We start from the raw sequence: 15,033 nt of genomic DNA on the forward strand, positions 1-15,033 counted from the left end.
GACTGGAGGAGCCAGGGATCGAACCACCAACCTTCCGATCAGTAGGTCACATCTGATAAGGTTGATTTAACCTCTGCTGGGGGTTTAAAGGCAGTCGCCTGCTGGGTTATACAACCAAAAGGAAACGGGAGCTGCTTTGCAAGCGACATTAATTTTTTCCCCACTTATGCAGGGCTGGTTCATGGGGGCAGCTGCCTCAGCAGAGAAGCCTAGACCCTCTTCTCCTTGGCCATCTCCTCCAGCTTGTGCAGGGGAACACCAAGGCATGCCCAGGCCAGCTGAGAGATATAATCTTTCCAGCATGTCCTGAGTCTGCCTTAGGACCTGCTCCTATTGGGACATGCTAGTAACACCTTGCCCAGGAGGCATCCTTGTCAGATGCCCGAAACACCTCAACTCTCTCCTTTTGATGTGGAGGAGTTAAGGCTCTACCCTGAGCCCTTTATGAATGGCTGAGCTCTGTACCCTATCTATAAGGGAGACACCAGCCACTCCTGGGAGAAAGATAATTTCTTGTATTTTGCTTGTATCTGTGATCTCGTTCTTTCGGTCACTACCGAAAGCTTGTGACCATAGTTGAGGGTAGGGACCACGGCCTAAGACTTGGTGCTGATTCCCATTCCCGCAACATCATCTGTGAAAAGCGGAGATGAGATTCTAAGAGCACCCAAGTGACACACAGTCTATTACACTGCACCTCCTATCGTTCTCATTTATTTGCAGTTTGTAGTCATACTGGCATTTAATCTGTCCTCCATTATTCATGTACCCTATGTCATGTGACATTATTCAATGTCACATGACATTACGACAAATTTCTCATAATGTTATATAAAATAAATGCTGCTGCAGCATTAGTTGCTTACATAGACAAAAAATTCAGAGTGCTATGAAAACAGAAGCTGATAATATATCAATCAATGAAGTGTTGTAGATTACTGATCTGAGTAAGTTGGCAATGTTAAGCAATTTTAAGTAGCCTGCAGTTGAAAAAGACTTTGAAAAAGAATTTAAGAGAGTATGTCAACTGGTTAGCAGCAGTCAGCCTGCAGTAATTAGGGCATTAGTTACCTAGAAACAATCTGTGAGTAAATCAAGTTCCTCTTCACTCATCTTTGTAATTGTGACTTCCTTTGATTGTTTCGGTGAACAGTAAATGTTTTGCATTCTTCGAAAGGAATGATTCCTTGCAATCACCTTCAACTTAACAAACAGGATTTTGCATCATCAGAGCCAATATGAAATCTCAGCTGTCCAGTAGAACTTGGAATATTTTCTTGGAATTTCCCACGTACTTTGGTTTATGCAATGTAGCAGTTTAAATAACTGAAATTAACTGAACAGAAACTGACTTTTTTTTAATCAAGGGAAAGGAATAATGTTACATTTTTCAGAATGTCACCGGATACCTTTTGATAACAATTCCCTTTTATCATATATAAACTTTTGTGTGTTGCGTACAGGATGTAAACTGAATGTTTTAATTTTTTTAATTTGCACAGTGGAAAATAAAAGGCTTAAAAAACCCTGCTTGCAGTGTAAATTTTAAACAGCTAACATGTGAGTATATTTCTGTACTTTTTAAATGAATTGAGACAAGTCTTTTTTATGTCTCAGGAGGGAATTGTTAAAATGTGATAAAGAGATGTGCAACAGACATAAACAACAGTTAAACCCATTTTTATTTGAGAGTTGGGCTCTGACTGTGAGGTATTATTTACACTGCTCTTTTTTTAAATTCTTTGTTATGAGTTGTGGGTGCATTTGAGTTCTGTAGCTGCGTGTATGGCAAAGTCAACTGAGAATAAGAAATCAAAATACAAAAAGCCGCAGGTCGACCGCCACATCACGCTCTGGGAAGTGAAAGGTTGGGAGCTTGTTGAGTGACAGTGTCCACATGGTATTCTACCTGTACAATAATAGTGCTACTATTCACATTCATCTGTACAATAATAATATTTACAGAGATCACATTAGGGAAAGAGCCAGTACCTGAGGAGTTGGTTTCATAATTAGCTTTACTCATTCACCATGGTAAAAAGAAGCACACCCACCCAATGGTAGCTATATTCACACAGAAAACGTGGGGTCCTGTCTGGGATCAGGTGGAAATTGCATCAATATTACAGCAACTCACTGCTTGAGATGATGCAATTTGATTGTAGGTGAGAACAGGATGTGTGTGGGTTTTTTTAAACATCTGCAGGTTGGTTTCACTACACAACAGTATCAACAAGACAATACTGTTTATGTTTTTAAACTCTCTATCATCTGAGTCACAGTACTCACCCTATCTAAGAATGAGAAGCACTTATTGAAATGGTTTGTTCAACTTTTGCTGAGGAAGGCAGCAAAGAGCAGATTAGATTATAAGATTATGGCCTTTTACACAATCCGAGTATGTGTCACTGTCTCACCATACTGCCAGAAGAAAGCAGTCTGTAAATACCAGTTGCAGTTTCTTTAAACAAAACACTCCTCTTAGATGTTTTAGGTGAGCTGGCACACTTTAACAAAAGTGAGAAAGCTATGAACAAAAGATGAGGTCACTAAGACGCGTGTGCTAACAGACTTTGTTTCCTTCTACAACTCTCTCTCCCTCTCTCTCCAAAACACACCAACTATACATGAAAACATATCAGCCAGTTCAAAGTACCATTTGACAGCACATAAGATAAAACACCATGAATAAACACAGCATACATGTGCAGCATTTCTCCCAACCAATAAATAAGAACAGAATACAAATTCATTAAATAACAATCATCGTCTCAGATTGAAATCACCATACCAAGTGATTCAGTTATAACTTAAACAGTCACAAATTCATTTTAAAAATATCTGAAATGTTAAGCTCCTGGAAGTCCTCTGACTGGTTCCAGAACCATTGTTTCAGCCAACAGGTGCATACTTTCACCAGCCTCTCACCGGCCCTCATTAATCTCCCCAGCAGTGCCCTCTGCAGGCAAGACTTAAACTGGTTTCTTTGGACCCCGTTTCACTGATCACCCATTCCACCCGAAATCGCACGAAAAAGTGGAAACTCTTTACTTTGAACTCTCTATCAGGTTGCCAGGTGCTGTAAATGCTGCAGATGAGCAGTATAATGACAAACTGTCAAACATGAAGGAGCTTTGGATTTGGTGTTTTCCAGCAGCTTTATTTCATCTGTAAATCTAGGTGACTGCTTTGGAAATGGATGGAGAGCTAAGCTTTGTAGCAGTTTCCCTGCGTGGTGAGTGCCAGCTGGCCATTGGGCGCTACTTCATTAGCCTCATCCTCCAGCAGGCCTGACACGTCAGCGTTGGGGATGCTGTCGTGGTAGCTGCTGAAGCTGATGTTGTCCTCTTTCAGTTCAATGGTCCAGAAGGGGGCGTTGAGCTTGCGGTTCTGGTACTCCCTGTAGGTGTACACGCCTCCGACAAAGCCCAGCAGTAGCAGCACCACCAGGATGATGACAGCCAGAACGATGACGTTGAACTGAGTCCAGGTGACCTCTGTCAGGGCAGCTGTGGTGTTGTCAGTGGGGCTGCTTAGACTGGTCAGCAGAGCCTGGGTGGTGGAGGAGGTGCTTAGTGTGGTACTGGTGTTGCTGCTTGATGTGAAGGCTGGGATCCCTCTTGCTCTGGGAGACATCAAAGTAGTGCTGGTGGTTATTGTGGTGGAGGAGGATGTGGGGTGCTTTGCTGTAGCTTCTGGTGTGGGAATAATTCGGGGAGCTGAGGAGAAAAAGCATTTCAAGTATTTAATCATTTCAGATTTTATTTTTAAACATTTGAGACTACAGCAGACCTTTTCTTCCAAATTTTAACCCATTATTTTTATTCCTTCACTTAAGTAGCTTTGCATGGTTTGTAGTTCTATATAATGCTCGTTTGTAATCATCTTCAACCCAGCAGTGTGTTTTGGACTTACTCGGATGGGTGCAGTTAAGTTTGCGGTTGTCCCCTATGAAGCCGGGAGCACAAAGCTGGCACTGCGTCCCAGTAGTGCCGTTGATGCAGCGGAGGCAGTGGCCAGTGTCAGGGTGACAGAGCTGGGGCGGGCCCAGAGGGTCTGCATTTCCATTGCAGTCACATGGAACACAAATCCTAGCTGATTTGTAGAAACCAGCACTGCACTCAACACAGTGTGGTTTGCTGTACTGGGGAAGGCACTGGTCACATACTGGAGAGCCACTTTGATCTGTACAGGAACAGAGGAAGTTGCACATCAGCTGCTGATCACTGCTATTTATGACTTTCAAGTACACAAGCATGATCTGAGCTTTGTTTGAGATTTAAGTTTACTCATGTTAAATATGAGCATTTGCTAGATTACACTTACTGCAGGGACAAAAAGAATGTTAAACACATATAAAAAAAAAAAAACCCACATCAAAACACATTCTTTAGTCTCAACTTTGATCGCTATATCATTAACATACATCCATCTTATTTCTTCTGCTTTACCAGGAGTTTATCCCAGCTGCCACAGGGTGAGAAGCAGTTTGCACCCTGCCATCAGTCTGTCACATATATTACAAGCAGAGGTTCTAAAATCTAGCTGTAATGATGACTAGCAATATTATGTTGTGTTTTCTGAAGAACCCTCTGAACATGTATGATCTTGTGTTATATTATACAGCCCGAAATGAAACAGCTATTGTCGGGCCACTAGGTGGCTCAAGCTGACAGTATATGGATGTGAGAGAACCATGTTGTGTCATATCTCCAGAGGAGGGTGTGATTTTCCCTGTTTGTCCTGTGCAACTCAGTGAAAACACAGAGTGCTTATGCCTCAGCCAGGCCCACTATGAAGTACTCTGAAAAGGTTTTACATTTTTTTAGTGTTTTTTTTTTTTTTAATTCTGGGTTAAAAAAAACAACAGTGATTTGTTTAAAGCTCAGTAATAGCTTGTATTCAACCAGAATTTACATGAACACTGTTCATCTGCAACAAGTGCATGTCAAATGTCAGCTTTCTCCTAGCCTTGAGCCACTGGTCACATGACATCTTCTGGCACGTCAAACAGAGACTGCAGTACTGAAGTGCACTCCCTTCAACAGCGTTGTGTCACCAAGACACCACCGTCATTGGCCTCATTCAGGATGGTGATGAGTCTGCATACCGGCAGGAAGTTGAGGTACTCTGGTGCAGTCAGCACAACCTGGAGCTGAACGCTCTTAAGACTGTAGAGATGACAGTGGACTTCAGGAGACATCCCTCAACTCTGCTCCCCCTCACCATATCAGACAGCCCTGTGTCGACAGTGAAGATCTTCAAGTTCCTGGGTACCACCATCTCCCAGGACATGAAGTGGGAGACCAACATCAACTCCATCCTCAAAAAGACCCAGCAGAGGATGTACTTCCTGAGACAACTGGGGAAGTACAGTCTTCCATAGGAGCTGCTAATCCAGTTCTACACTGCAGTCACAGTCTGGTATGGTGCAGCCACTAAACAGGACAGGAGCAGACTGCAGCAGACTGTACGGGCAGCAGAAAGGATCATCGGCGTCCCCCTGCCCTCCATCCAGGACCTGTACCTCTCAAGAACCAGAAAATGGTCAGGGAAAATCATCACAGACCCCTCACACCCTGGACACATACTTTTTGACCTGCTGCCCTCTGGCAGACGGCACAGAAGCCTGCAGACCAGGACCATCTGACATAGGAGCAGTTTCTTTCCCCTTGCCATCTCCCTTCTAAACGGTTGACCTGTCGCACTGCTCCCACTGCCAGACTGCAACTGCACTTTATGTGCATTCTGTAGTATTCATTCCACCTCATTTAATTTCTGTCATCCTGTATACTATGTATATAAGTTTAGATTGGTTATTTATAGTTGGTTTACACAGCTTTGTGTATGTATGTGTATGCATGTATAATGTATATATCGACACGTATGTGTGTGTGTGTGTGTGTGTGTGTGTGTGTGTGTGTGTGTGTGTGTGTGTGTGTGTGTGTGTGTGATTTACATTGCTGTGCTTGAGAGTCACCATCTACCGGAACCAAATTCCTTGATTGTGTCTGCACATATACATGGCCAATAAACACGATTCTGATTCTGAAGTAAACATGGTGGCAGCCTTGATGATTAATCAAACCAAATGATCAACGCCTTATTTGAACAAGTAAATCAAGTCTGAATTGGATAAATTTCTTATCTGCCAAATGATTAGAATTCTTATTTTGTAATAAGTATTCAGTTTTAGATTTTAATTACAAGTAATATTATTTTAAGCTAAGTATGTGTTACACTGCCCAAAGGGCTCCAGTGTTTGGCTAACCAGCCTTTGCTTTTAAAGGGTTAATCTGTCTGCAGTAGGAGGATTTTTGCCATATGACTTAGAGGTGGGAATCATCCCCATGACACAAAATTATCACAATAATTCATTCAAAATGTGGTATTGTGATTTTGAACATTTAGTGATATGCTTAGTATTGCAATTTATTACCTTTTGTCAACTACAAATTGTCAAAGTCAAACCTTTCCAGTATCTTTTTTAATTAATAAAAGTTATCTCATGTCAGTTATCTTTTTGGCTGCAAAATGACATCAAGCATATAATATGGGCAGAAATCTGTGACATTTTCAAACCATAAATTCAATTTCAAATTAGACTAATTCAAATTCAGTTTCTGATGGCACAGATTTCTGCCCATAATACAACGCTGCCAGTAAAAACCGCCATAATTGCCATAAGACAAAAATCAGTCAAGTCTGCAATCAGTCTGAAATTGAACTTGAATCCCCTCGAGTTGTGCTTATTGAGAGACTCATACAGACTGATGACAACATGTTGGCAATCTGTTTGCATTTATAAATTAAACAGCAAGTATTTGCAAACTTTCAACAATCTGTCAGAGAGTTATTTCAGTCAGTCCAAGAGAATATGAGAACAACATAGGTAACTATCACTGAAGAATTCATAGTAAGACCAGTGGTCATCCTGAGGCATCTTAATTGGCGCCATTAAAAACTAAGGAGCAGCGTTGCTCCTTCTCAGCCACTGCTTGTCCAACTCTGGAACAACTCTGGTCTAAGTTATAATTAAACTAATTTAAGTGACTGAATTGTATCACAATACATTATGCTGCTAACAAAGCTTTGTCTCTTTGAGAGCATATGCACAAGCTAATGTGTGCTAATGTAAAGCTAGCCAAGAACGGAGACTGATGCTCAAGCCCAGTGCACGCTGACCCCAGCCCTGAACTTCAACAGACAACAGGGATGTGCAGTCTTCCAGAATAGTAGTGTTTCTATTTCTATTTCTACATGTTTCTACAGTAGAACATTGAGGTGATTACCTTGGAGTCTTTTTTGGCCCATTTTCAACTTCTCTTTGTGTATCTGATGTAACTGACCAAGCCTGCAAAATTACTTTTACACACATGCGTGTGCAACAGACAAAACACAACATCAAGATGGTGGGGATTGGAGGATTGTGTTATTTACCTGGTAGAGGGGAGTTTTTAACACATCATATAGCAAACATTTACTTCAATCTAAAGGGGTTAGACAGGTTAGTAGTGAATATTCCACCAATATAGGTAAAAAGTTTTTGCAACATGAACAATATGGCAAACGGTCCCATTGTTTTCCCCTTTTCAACACAAGCTGACAAGCCTGCAGTTCCATTTTACTGGTTCCCAGATTGCTCTTCTCATCAAAACACTGTTGCTGTCCAAAGAATAACAGGTTCCAACTTTCTTATAACAAAGACTGGTTTCTGGCACAGAACCACAGAATGTGTGCTCCAAAACTAGGAGCCACTGATTTTCTTCTGACAGAACTTAGTTCTGCACTGCTCAAAGTTCTGCTCTGAAACTTGTTGAAAAGTGTGTGTGTCAACATGTTGGTGGTGGAAAATAAGTAAAGAAAAGAACCATCAGTTTGGTTCTTAAATGTTCTTTTTATTTCTTTGACGCAATCTGATTCTGCAGTGGGATAAATCTCACTGATACCTGAGCTACTAAACCTTACTGTTCGAGCTTTGATTTGATGTGTAAAACTGAACAGCAAAAACTGGGTCATTGAGCAGGGGGTGAAGGCACACAATTTGGCTATGAGAAGTTGAGAACTCGTATAAATAATGTGTGTGACACTGCAGCATAGTAGACCATTCCCTCTCCAGTCGTCAGCACAGGAGAGCTGTTGGCATTGAATGATTTAAGCACAGATAGCTGCCTTCCAGTGGCCTAGATGTTGGTCTCCATCTACTGTAGTTACACGGCTGTGTTGATTTCCAGCAAAACTAAGGAAGGCACATCTGATAAGGTTGATTTAACCTCTGCTGGGGGTTTAAAGGCAGTCGCCTGCTGGGTTATACAACCAAAAGGAAACAGGAGCTGCTTTGCAAGCGAAAAGTGCAAAGCACTCCTCTTTCCAACAGCACACACATACACACATTTGAGTGGTACTGTTAGGCAGGCAGGTCCCACATACACAATTATATAACACAAGACGATTTAAACAAATGAGTCAAAATATCTGATGAAGCTTAGAATAAACTGAAATACCCTGACTGTTCTATACCACTGGGTAAAGACACAATCATACATGGATGATTTAATATGTGTGACCCACATTCTGAACTGGTTCAATGCTCCATTTCACCTCTCCGAGTGTCAGTACAGAGGATATTCATTTACTGCAACAGGCCACATCAGCACATTTAGGAAGCATCTGCCCCTCACAGTGGAGCCATGATACTGCATTGTGGCATCTTCTCACTTGTCACTGTTGCCGGGGCAACCTATACAGGGAGGCTGATCTCTTTCCAGTTCTAGTCTTGAGTCTGTGAGATCCTCGACAGCTGTGCACCACTAACATGAGAGCACCTCACCCTGTGAACCATCCCAAGCATATTTCAAGCTGTCTAAATAGAGGACATGATGATGCCCATCCCCCTGCTCCAGTCTGCTGCTGCCTGGGTGGCGCTGAAATGGCCCAGCTGTGAACATGCCGTCCCAGCTACGCTCTGCCTGGTTCATGTCCCATCCCCTCCCTCCCACATTTTGTAACCTCTGCTATGGCCCCTGGCAGTGGCAACCCTGATCCGCCAGTCTAAGTGCATCTATACATGGCTGTTGCCATGCAGGCCACCACCAATAGTGGTGGAGGGCATATCAAGATGTAGCAAAGCTGTGTGCCCCAAAAGGGGGAAGGGCAAGGTGATAGAAGACAATAAGCAGTAGAAAGCGAGGCCAGTGATGCAATGCTGAACGCAAACCTCCAAAGGCAGTTTGCAGAAAGGGTTATGGTGCAGTTCAACAAGGATGAGCTGTGATGTCTGAAGCACACAAACTCACACCATGAGAGACTCATCACTTGCACAGCACATGTAGCAAGGTTCCTGGTCATATTTTATTTAACGCCTGGAATGAAGTTCAGGCAATTTGAAGGTAACTGCCAAATTCCCTTGTTTGGTGGACAGCACAGTATCTTATTTGAAATTAAATAACTGCATTTCAAAACTGCAGTATTCTGCAGGTTCATCACATGCAAACTGGTCTGCCTTGCATTTGCTTTAGTTTCAGCTGATTCTTAACTTAAGTATATCTAAGGAAGTATATCTATGCATGTTCTTTCATAGGATGGAGCCTATCCCAGCTGTCTTAGGGCGAGAGGCAGGCTACACCCTGTACAGGTCGCCAGTTGCAGGGCTAACACATAGACACCAACAACACTTTGCCCTCACATTCGCACCTATGGGCAATTTAGAGTTTCCAGTTAACCTATTCCCACTAACTGCATGTCTTTGGACTGTGGAAGGAAGCCAGAGTACCCGGAGAGAACCCACGCAATTAAACCTATTTACAACAATTTGAAAAGGTGTGTTTTTTAAACTTCAAAACAATAGCAATTGAAAGGCTTTCTTTACTGACATATTGATGCCAAGCTCATCTTTGGTCCATGATTTTTTCTCTATTACATATATATGTTATTTATGTTATGTGTTTCTCACTCACCAAATGTTAAATTTTGATTTTTTTTACTCAAGAAAATTGAAGGTGATTGCACATTGATATGGGACATGTGATACACCATTTTATCATTTCAAACATTGTTGTTGACCAGATGCTGATCTTCTTTTTTTTTTTTTTAAACTACTTCCTTGCGATGAAATTAAAGGAAGAATTGAGGTAGTCTGAGAATGTTATAGAGACTGTAGTTCAACTCAGATGTCAGCTCCACAGAGACCTCCAGGAGGTTGTGGAAGTAGGGCAGCAGCAGCCTGAGGTGAAAGAAGTGGGAACTAGAGTGCTGATCTTTGTCTGGAAACGTCGAAAAGACTGTGGTTTACAGTTGAAAAGTTATCAGAAAAGCGCAAAGGAAATAATTGATACTCAATTTCCAAAAAAGTTGTTTTTGCAAGTCAGTTAAATCCCACATATAAATAAAAATAATACAAAAAGAACATATCTAATGTTGTGACTTGCAACCATGTTGGCATTTAAAAAAATACTGCATTTTAACACACATATCAGTAAAATTCAAGAAATGTTGCAATACACTTGGTGAAATATACACAAATAATAAGATCAGTTAATTACACGACTGGATATAGAAAAAAGCAGCAGATAACAATAGGGAGAGAATTATCACTTTTCATAGATGGTATGTTTCCAAACTGTTCAGCAATTTTTGAAATCATTATAATTTCAGAAAAATAAGCCATGCTAATGTAATATCTTAAAGGACTGAAAGAATCCTAAAATGACAATGTGAGTGACTCATCTTTGAGCAGTGAAGCAGCACTGTATTTAATGGTACAGTCACAGGGTGCAAAGCAGTGGCTGCACAGTGAGAAACATGCTGCTGTTATCATATTCAAAATGAGTTTATATCTGGAATAAACTTTCTCAGTTTCAATATGTTGCCTTTGAAATAATAGTTTTCTTTCAAATGTACAGTGGATTGCAAATCACTGGATTCTCTTTATACTTTACATTTTATGCGGTGTTGTGAATAGGCAGATCCAGGAACAGGACCAGACCTTGAAAGGCTCATTTTAATTTCACTCCATTCAAAATCTGCCAACAAACACAAGGTATGTATGCAGTATATGTGGTATTATATGTAGTTTGCTTTTTAGGTTATCTAACATTTGGCTGCTGGTTGCTTATCTACATAATTTCTCTGATGTCACCTTCTTTCCTTTTCATTACATCTCCCTTTGACTGCATTTCTCTTTTTAGTTTGTATAACCAGCCAACAGTAGACACCATGATGTCATTCCGAGTTATTTTCAGCAATAACAGCTTGAAGGTGGAAAATGCTTTCCAAGACATCATCACTGTCAGGTTTTTATGTCATAAATCCCAGGATTAATGGAGTATAAAGCCAGGAGGCCAGATCTGCTTAATCACTGCAACAAGCCATTGGATGAGCGCTAAATGCCTGACATGTGAACAAGTGCTCACCAGTGTGACAGGTGCCATTGGAGGTGGAGTTAGAGCAGGGGCATGGCACACAGGCTTCGGTCAGGGCAGCTCCAGGACTGCGGTAAAAACCAGGCTTGCAGTTCTCACAGTTCAATCCGTGGGTGTTGCCCTCGCAGTTCAGACACACTCCTGAAAGGTAGAACAAAGGTCACAAGATTAGCTGTTATTCTTTCTTGATCTGCTTATGACAGAAAACAAAAGTAGTTGGTTATATAACAATGTAATCTGACGACATTTTAAAAATCTAAAGCAAAGTTTTTTAAGACCTTTTTAAGACACTCAACAAATGTGAGTTACACTCTCAGTCGGAGGAACTCTCATTTATACAGTTTTAAATATAAAGCAATACTCAGATTGGTGCCTTCCTATATATGTTCCCTGTTTGCAATGCAACATGCTGGTAATTTCTCCGTCCACAAGGTTACTTGTTGCTTTCTGTTGTACTTGCATGAACTGAACTTGGCAAAAAGAGCTTTTGTGCAGAATGACTGGAAAATGACAGAATTCATTTCATCAAGTGCTTTAAAGCAAAACTAAGAATCCTTCAGACCAATTCCAAAACATGAAATGGTTTCAATTTTAATTGAATATTAAATTAATTAATTAATTTGTTTGTGTGTGTTGTTATGGCGTGTGTTTTATTGTATAATTTTTGTAATTGTGAGATAGTTGCTGGTGGCATCTTGGCCAGGTATCCCTTAAAAAGAGTTCTTTAATCTCAATAAATGTTAATTACAAAAAATTAACACAGAACCATACTAAAATCTTTTATTATATTTGGGTTTTCATAAACAAGCAACTACTAGTGCAAAACAATGCAAAAAGTCTTGAAGCAGAGTGTATTTGATGTTTTTGTTAATACATAGCAGTAAAATGTCTTTGAATTCTGGACTGGTGGTCAGACAAAAAAATACATATTTTTTAATAGTTTTCACTGTTTACCATCAGGGTGAGGAGTAAGAGTCATGATTCCTATTTTTTTAAACATACCATCAAACCATTATTCGCTCTTACAGGAACCTCATTTAATGTCTATCAGGAAATAGCCAAATAATCTATTAGAGCTTCCTTGGGTTGACATACTTAACCACATTCTAAAACATATCAAATGGCTGTGAGGACAAAGCAACAACTATGCTGAGACCGCTTAAGGTAACAGTTGCAATTTCACCAAATGTGCAGCTAATATTGCTGAACGCCAACTAGCATGCTAATATCGCTGAACTGCGAGCTACCAAACAGACAGTAAACCCTGTTTGAAGTTGATTCCATGACCTAATTCATCAAAACTCTTGGATGTGATCTGGCTATTGGAACTCACTGGCTAGCCTATTGCCATTTAGAGTTTTAAGTAATATAATGTAATAGCGAAATGGTGAATTTGGTTTAAGGTTTAAGATAATCTGGCACATTGCAAAGCAATCACCTTGCACTACATGCAGGCAGCCAGGTGGGCCAAAGAGAAATACTTTTAGAATGCTTTGAGCATGTTAACAGGAATGGATTTTTAACTTTCATGTTACTATATATACTTAATCATTCAATAAAAACCACAGCTCACTTCAGGATGAAGTATGTCGAGGTTATATTGAACTCCAAGGTAACATCCTGGCCTGTTACAACATACCAATCCTGGATTGACCAATTGCTTTAATGTAATCGCATTAGGGCTGAACGATTATGGAAAATAATCTAATTGCGATTTTTTGCACCAATATTGCGATTGCGATGCGATTATTTTTTAAGGTCTTTGTCTTCTGTATTATTAAACAAAGACAAGCAATACATCATATAGTATGGCCAATACTATATTACATTAATTTTAAACTGTTCTTTCCTGGAAGACAGACCTCTGTTATGATGACATGAGGTGATGCATGAATTGATGACTGACATTTTTATTTAACTTCTTCAATCACAACAGTATATTTGAACATACACAATAGTTTATTTTTAGCTTACAAACATCTGAGCATAAAGTGCTGACAAGGAACCCTGGTGTAAACATTAAAATGAAAGTCAGTACAATGTGCAGATTGCAGAAATATACATAAAAAAAAATCAGTGGCTTTACCACACTCAGTTTTTCGACATCTGTGAACTACTAGACAGTCATTCAATTAAAAAATAATATTAAATAAATAAAACTAATAAATAAAAAATACACACATCTTACTGATCTCTGCAGTCAGTAACATTACACATAAAGTGCAAACATAATAGCAATTGTATAAACACACACACAAACACGCCTTTAAAGTTTAAAGGCGTGAAATTCTGATTAGCGTCACCGCTGTCTCGGTGGAGTTTAATAAACTCGGCCGTCTGCTTCTTGCTATCTAAAATATAACCAGACACTGGTGTAAATTCTCGACTGTCTCATACTTCTGTTTAACAAGTTTTCTGTTTGACGTTTAGTCAGCTGTGTGAAAACCAAGGAGGAACCCACCCGGGGGATTAATAAAGTTTTATTTTATCTAATCTAATAACTTTAATCTCAGCCAAACCGATTTACTCACGAACAAACAAAACACTGAAAAAAGCCCAACAATAACATTTTTAGGTTGTCTAAGTGACTTATATATTACGTTTAACCCGAGCAGCGAAACTCCGCGGTGATCTGAAAATGATGTGCCGGGAGTTGTGCCGTTCTCGGCCGCATCAGTAATCCTCGAGCTCCCGGCTAGCTGTCGAGCTGGTGGGTAGCAGACGCCTCTGAAAACGTCGAAGCACTTTTGCAAATATGGGATATCTTGATAAACCGAGCAGATATTTGATGTTTACACAACTACTTTCTCGCCTGAAAATATGTTAAAAGTTTATTTTGTGACCCAGAAAGATTAGTATGAGTAATTTTAAAACTTAGTAGCGGCCGCCATTGCTGGAAACTGGAGTTTGGCTGGGCCGCGCTATGAATTCTGGGATATGGTAGTAATTTGGACAGCCTTATAATCGCAGTATAATCGCAGCCTTTGCGGTTAGAAAATTGCACTTGATCATGTCGCGATATTATCGCAAATGCGATATATCGTTCAGCCCTAAATCGCATTATATTTATTAGGCTTGCAATATATCCAAATCAGTCTAATAGATGCCAGGGTTAACAGGACACCGGTAGAAAATACAGGTACTGGGGAACTTGTTTTAGTCTTTCTTTTAGGATGCCTGGGTCGTTGACCCAGGGTTTTGAATTTATTATATTATTTATCATTTCTAATCTTGGGTTTCTTTGTTAGAGTTCTCTTTTATGGTTTATGTCTCTGTGCATCCTTAGTTGCTGTCTCCCCTGTCTGTGATATCCCCATGTCCAGTCAGTGTCTGTGTCTGTCCTGGTCCCACGTCTCTGTTCCCTCTCTTGTAGTGCCTGCGTGTGAGTCTGTGTCTTTAGTTCAGTCTGTGTTATGTTTCCTGTTTTATTTTGAAGGTCCATGTCTGATGTTAATGTATCTGGTTTCGCTTCCCCTTGTCTCGTTAGGCCTGATTTGCCCCAGCTGTGTTTCCCTCCTGTTACCCATTCCCTGATTGCTCCCTCTGTGTATTTAAGCCCTGTGTTTCTCTGTGTCTGTGTTGTGATCTACCCTCATTTATGCTGTGTGTTCTG

At 40.4% G+C, this 15,033-nt stretch overlaps 1 protein-coding gene across 1 annotated transcript in view; it reads right to left on the reverse strand.

Moving 5' to 3' along the window:
• Nucleotides 1-1,664: 1,664 nt before the first annotated feature.
• Nucleotides 1,665-15,033, reverse strand: part of si:ch211-158d24.2 (multiple epidermal growth factor-like domains protein 9) — a 44,445-nt gene continuing 31,076 nt past the window's right edge. The window contains exons 4-6 of the mRNA XM_004574193.5: nt 11,412-11,561; nt 3,916-4,185; nt 1,665-3,719 (exon numbers count right to left, since the gene is read on the reverse strand). Of these exons, the coding sequence (XP_004574250.1) occupies nt 3,208-3,719; nt 3,916-4,185; nt 11,412-11,561 (932 nt within the window). The 3' untranslated portion in view covers nt 1,665-3,207. The remainder of the gene's footprint in view (nt 3,720-3,915; nt 4,186-11,411; nt 11,562-15,033) is intronic.

Source organism: Maylandia zebra, linkage group LG12 (assembly GCF_041146795.1).
Source record: "Maylandia zebra isolate NMK-2024a linkage group LG12, Mzebra_GT3a, whole genome shotgun sequence".
NCBI lineage: Eukaryota > Metazoa > Chordata > Actinopteri > Cichliformes > Cichlidae > Maylandia > Maylandia zebra.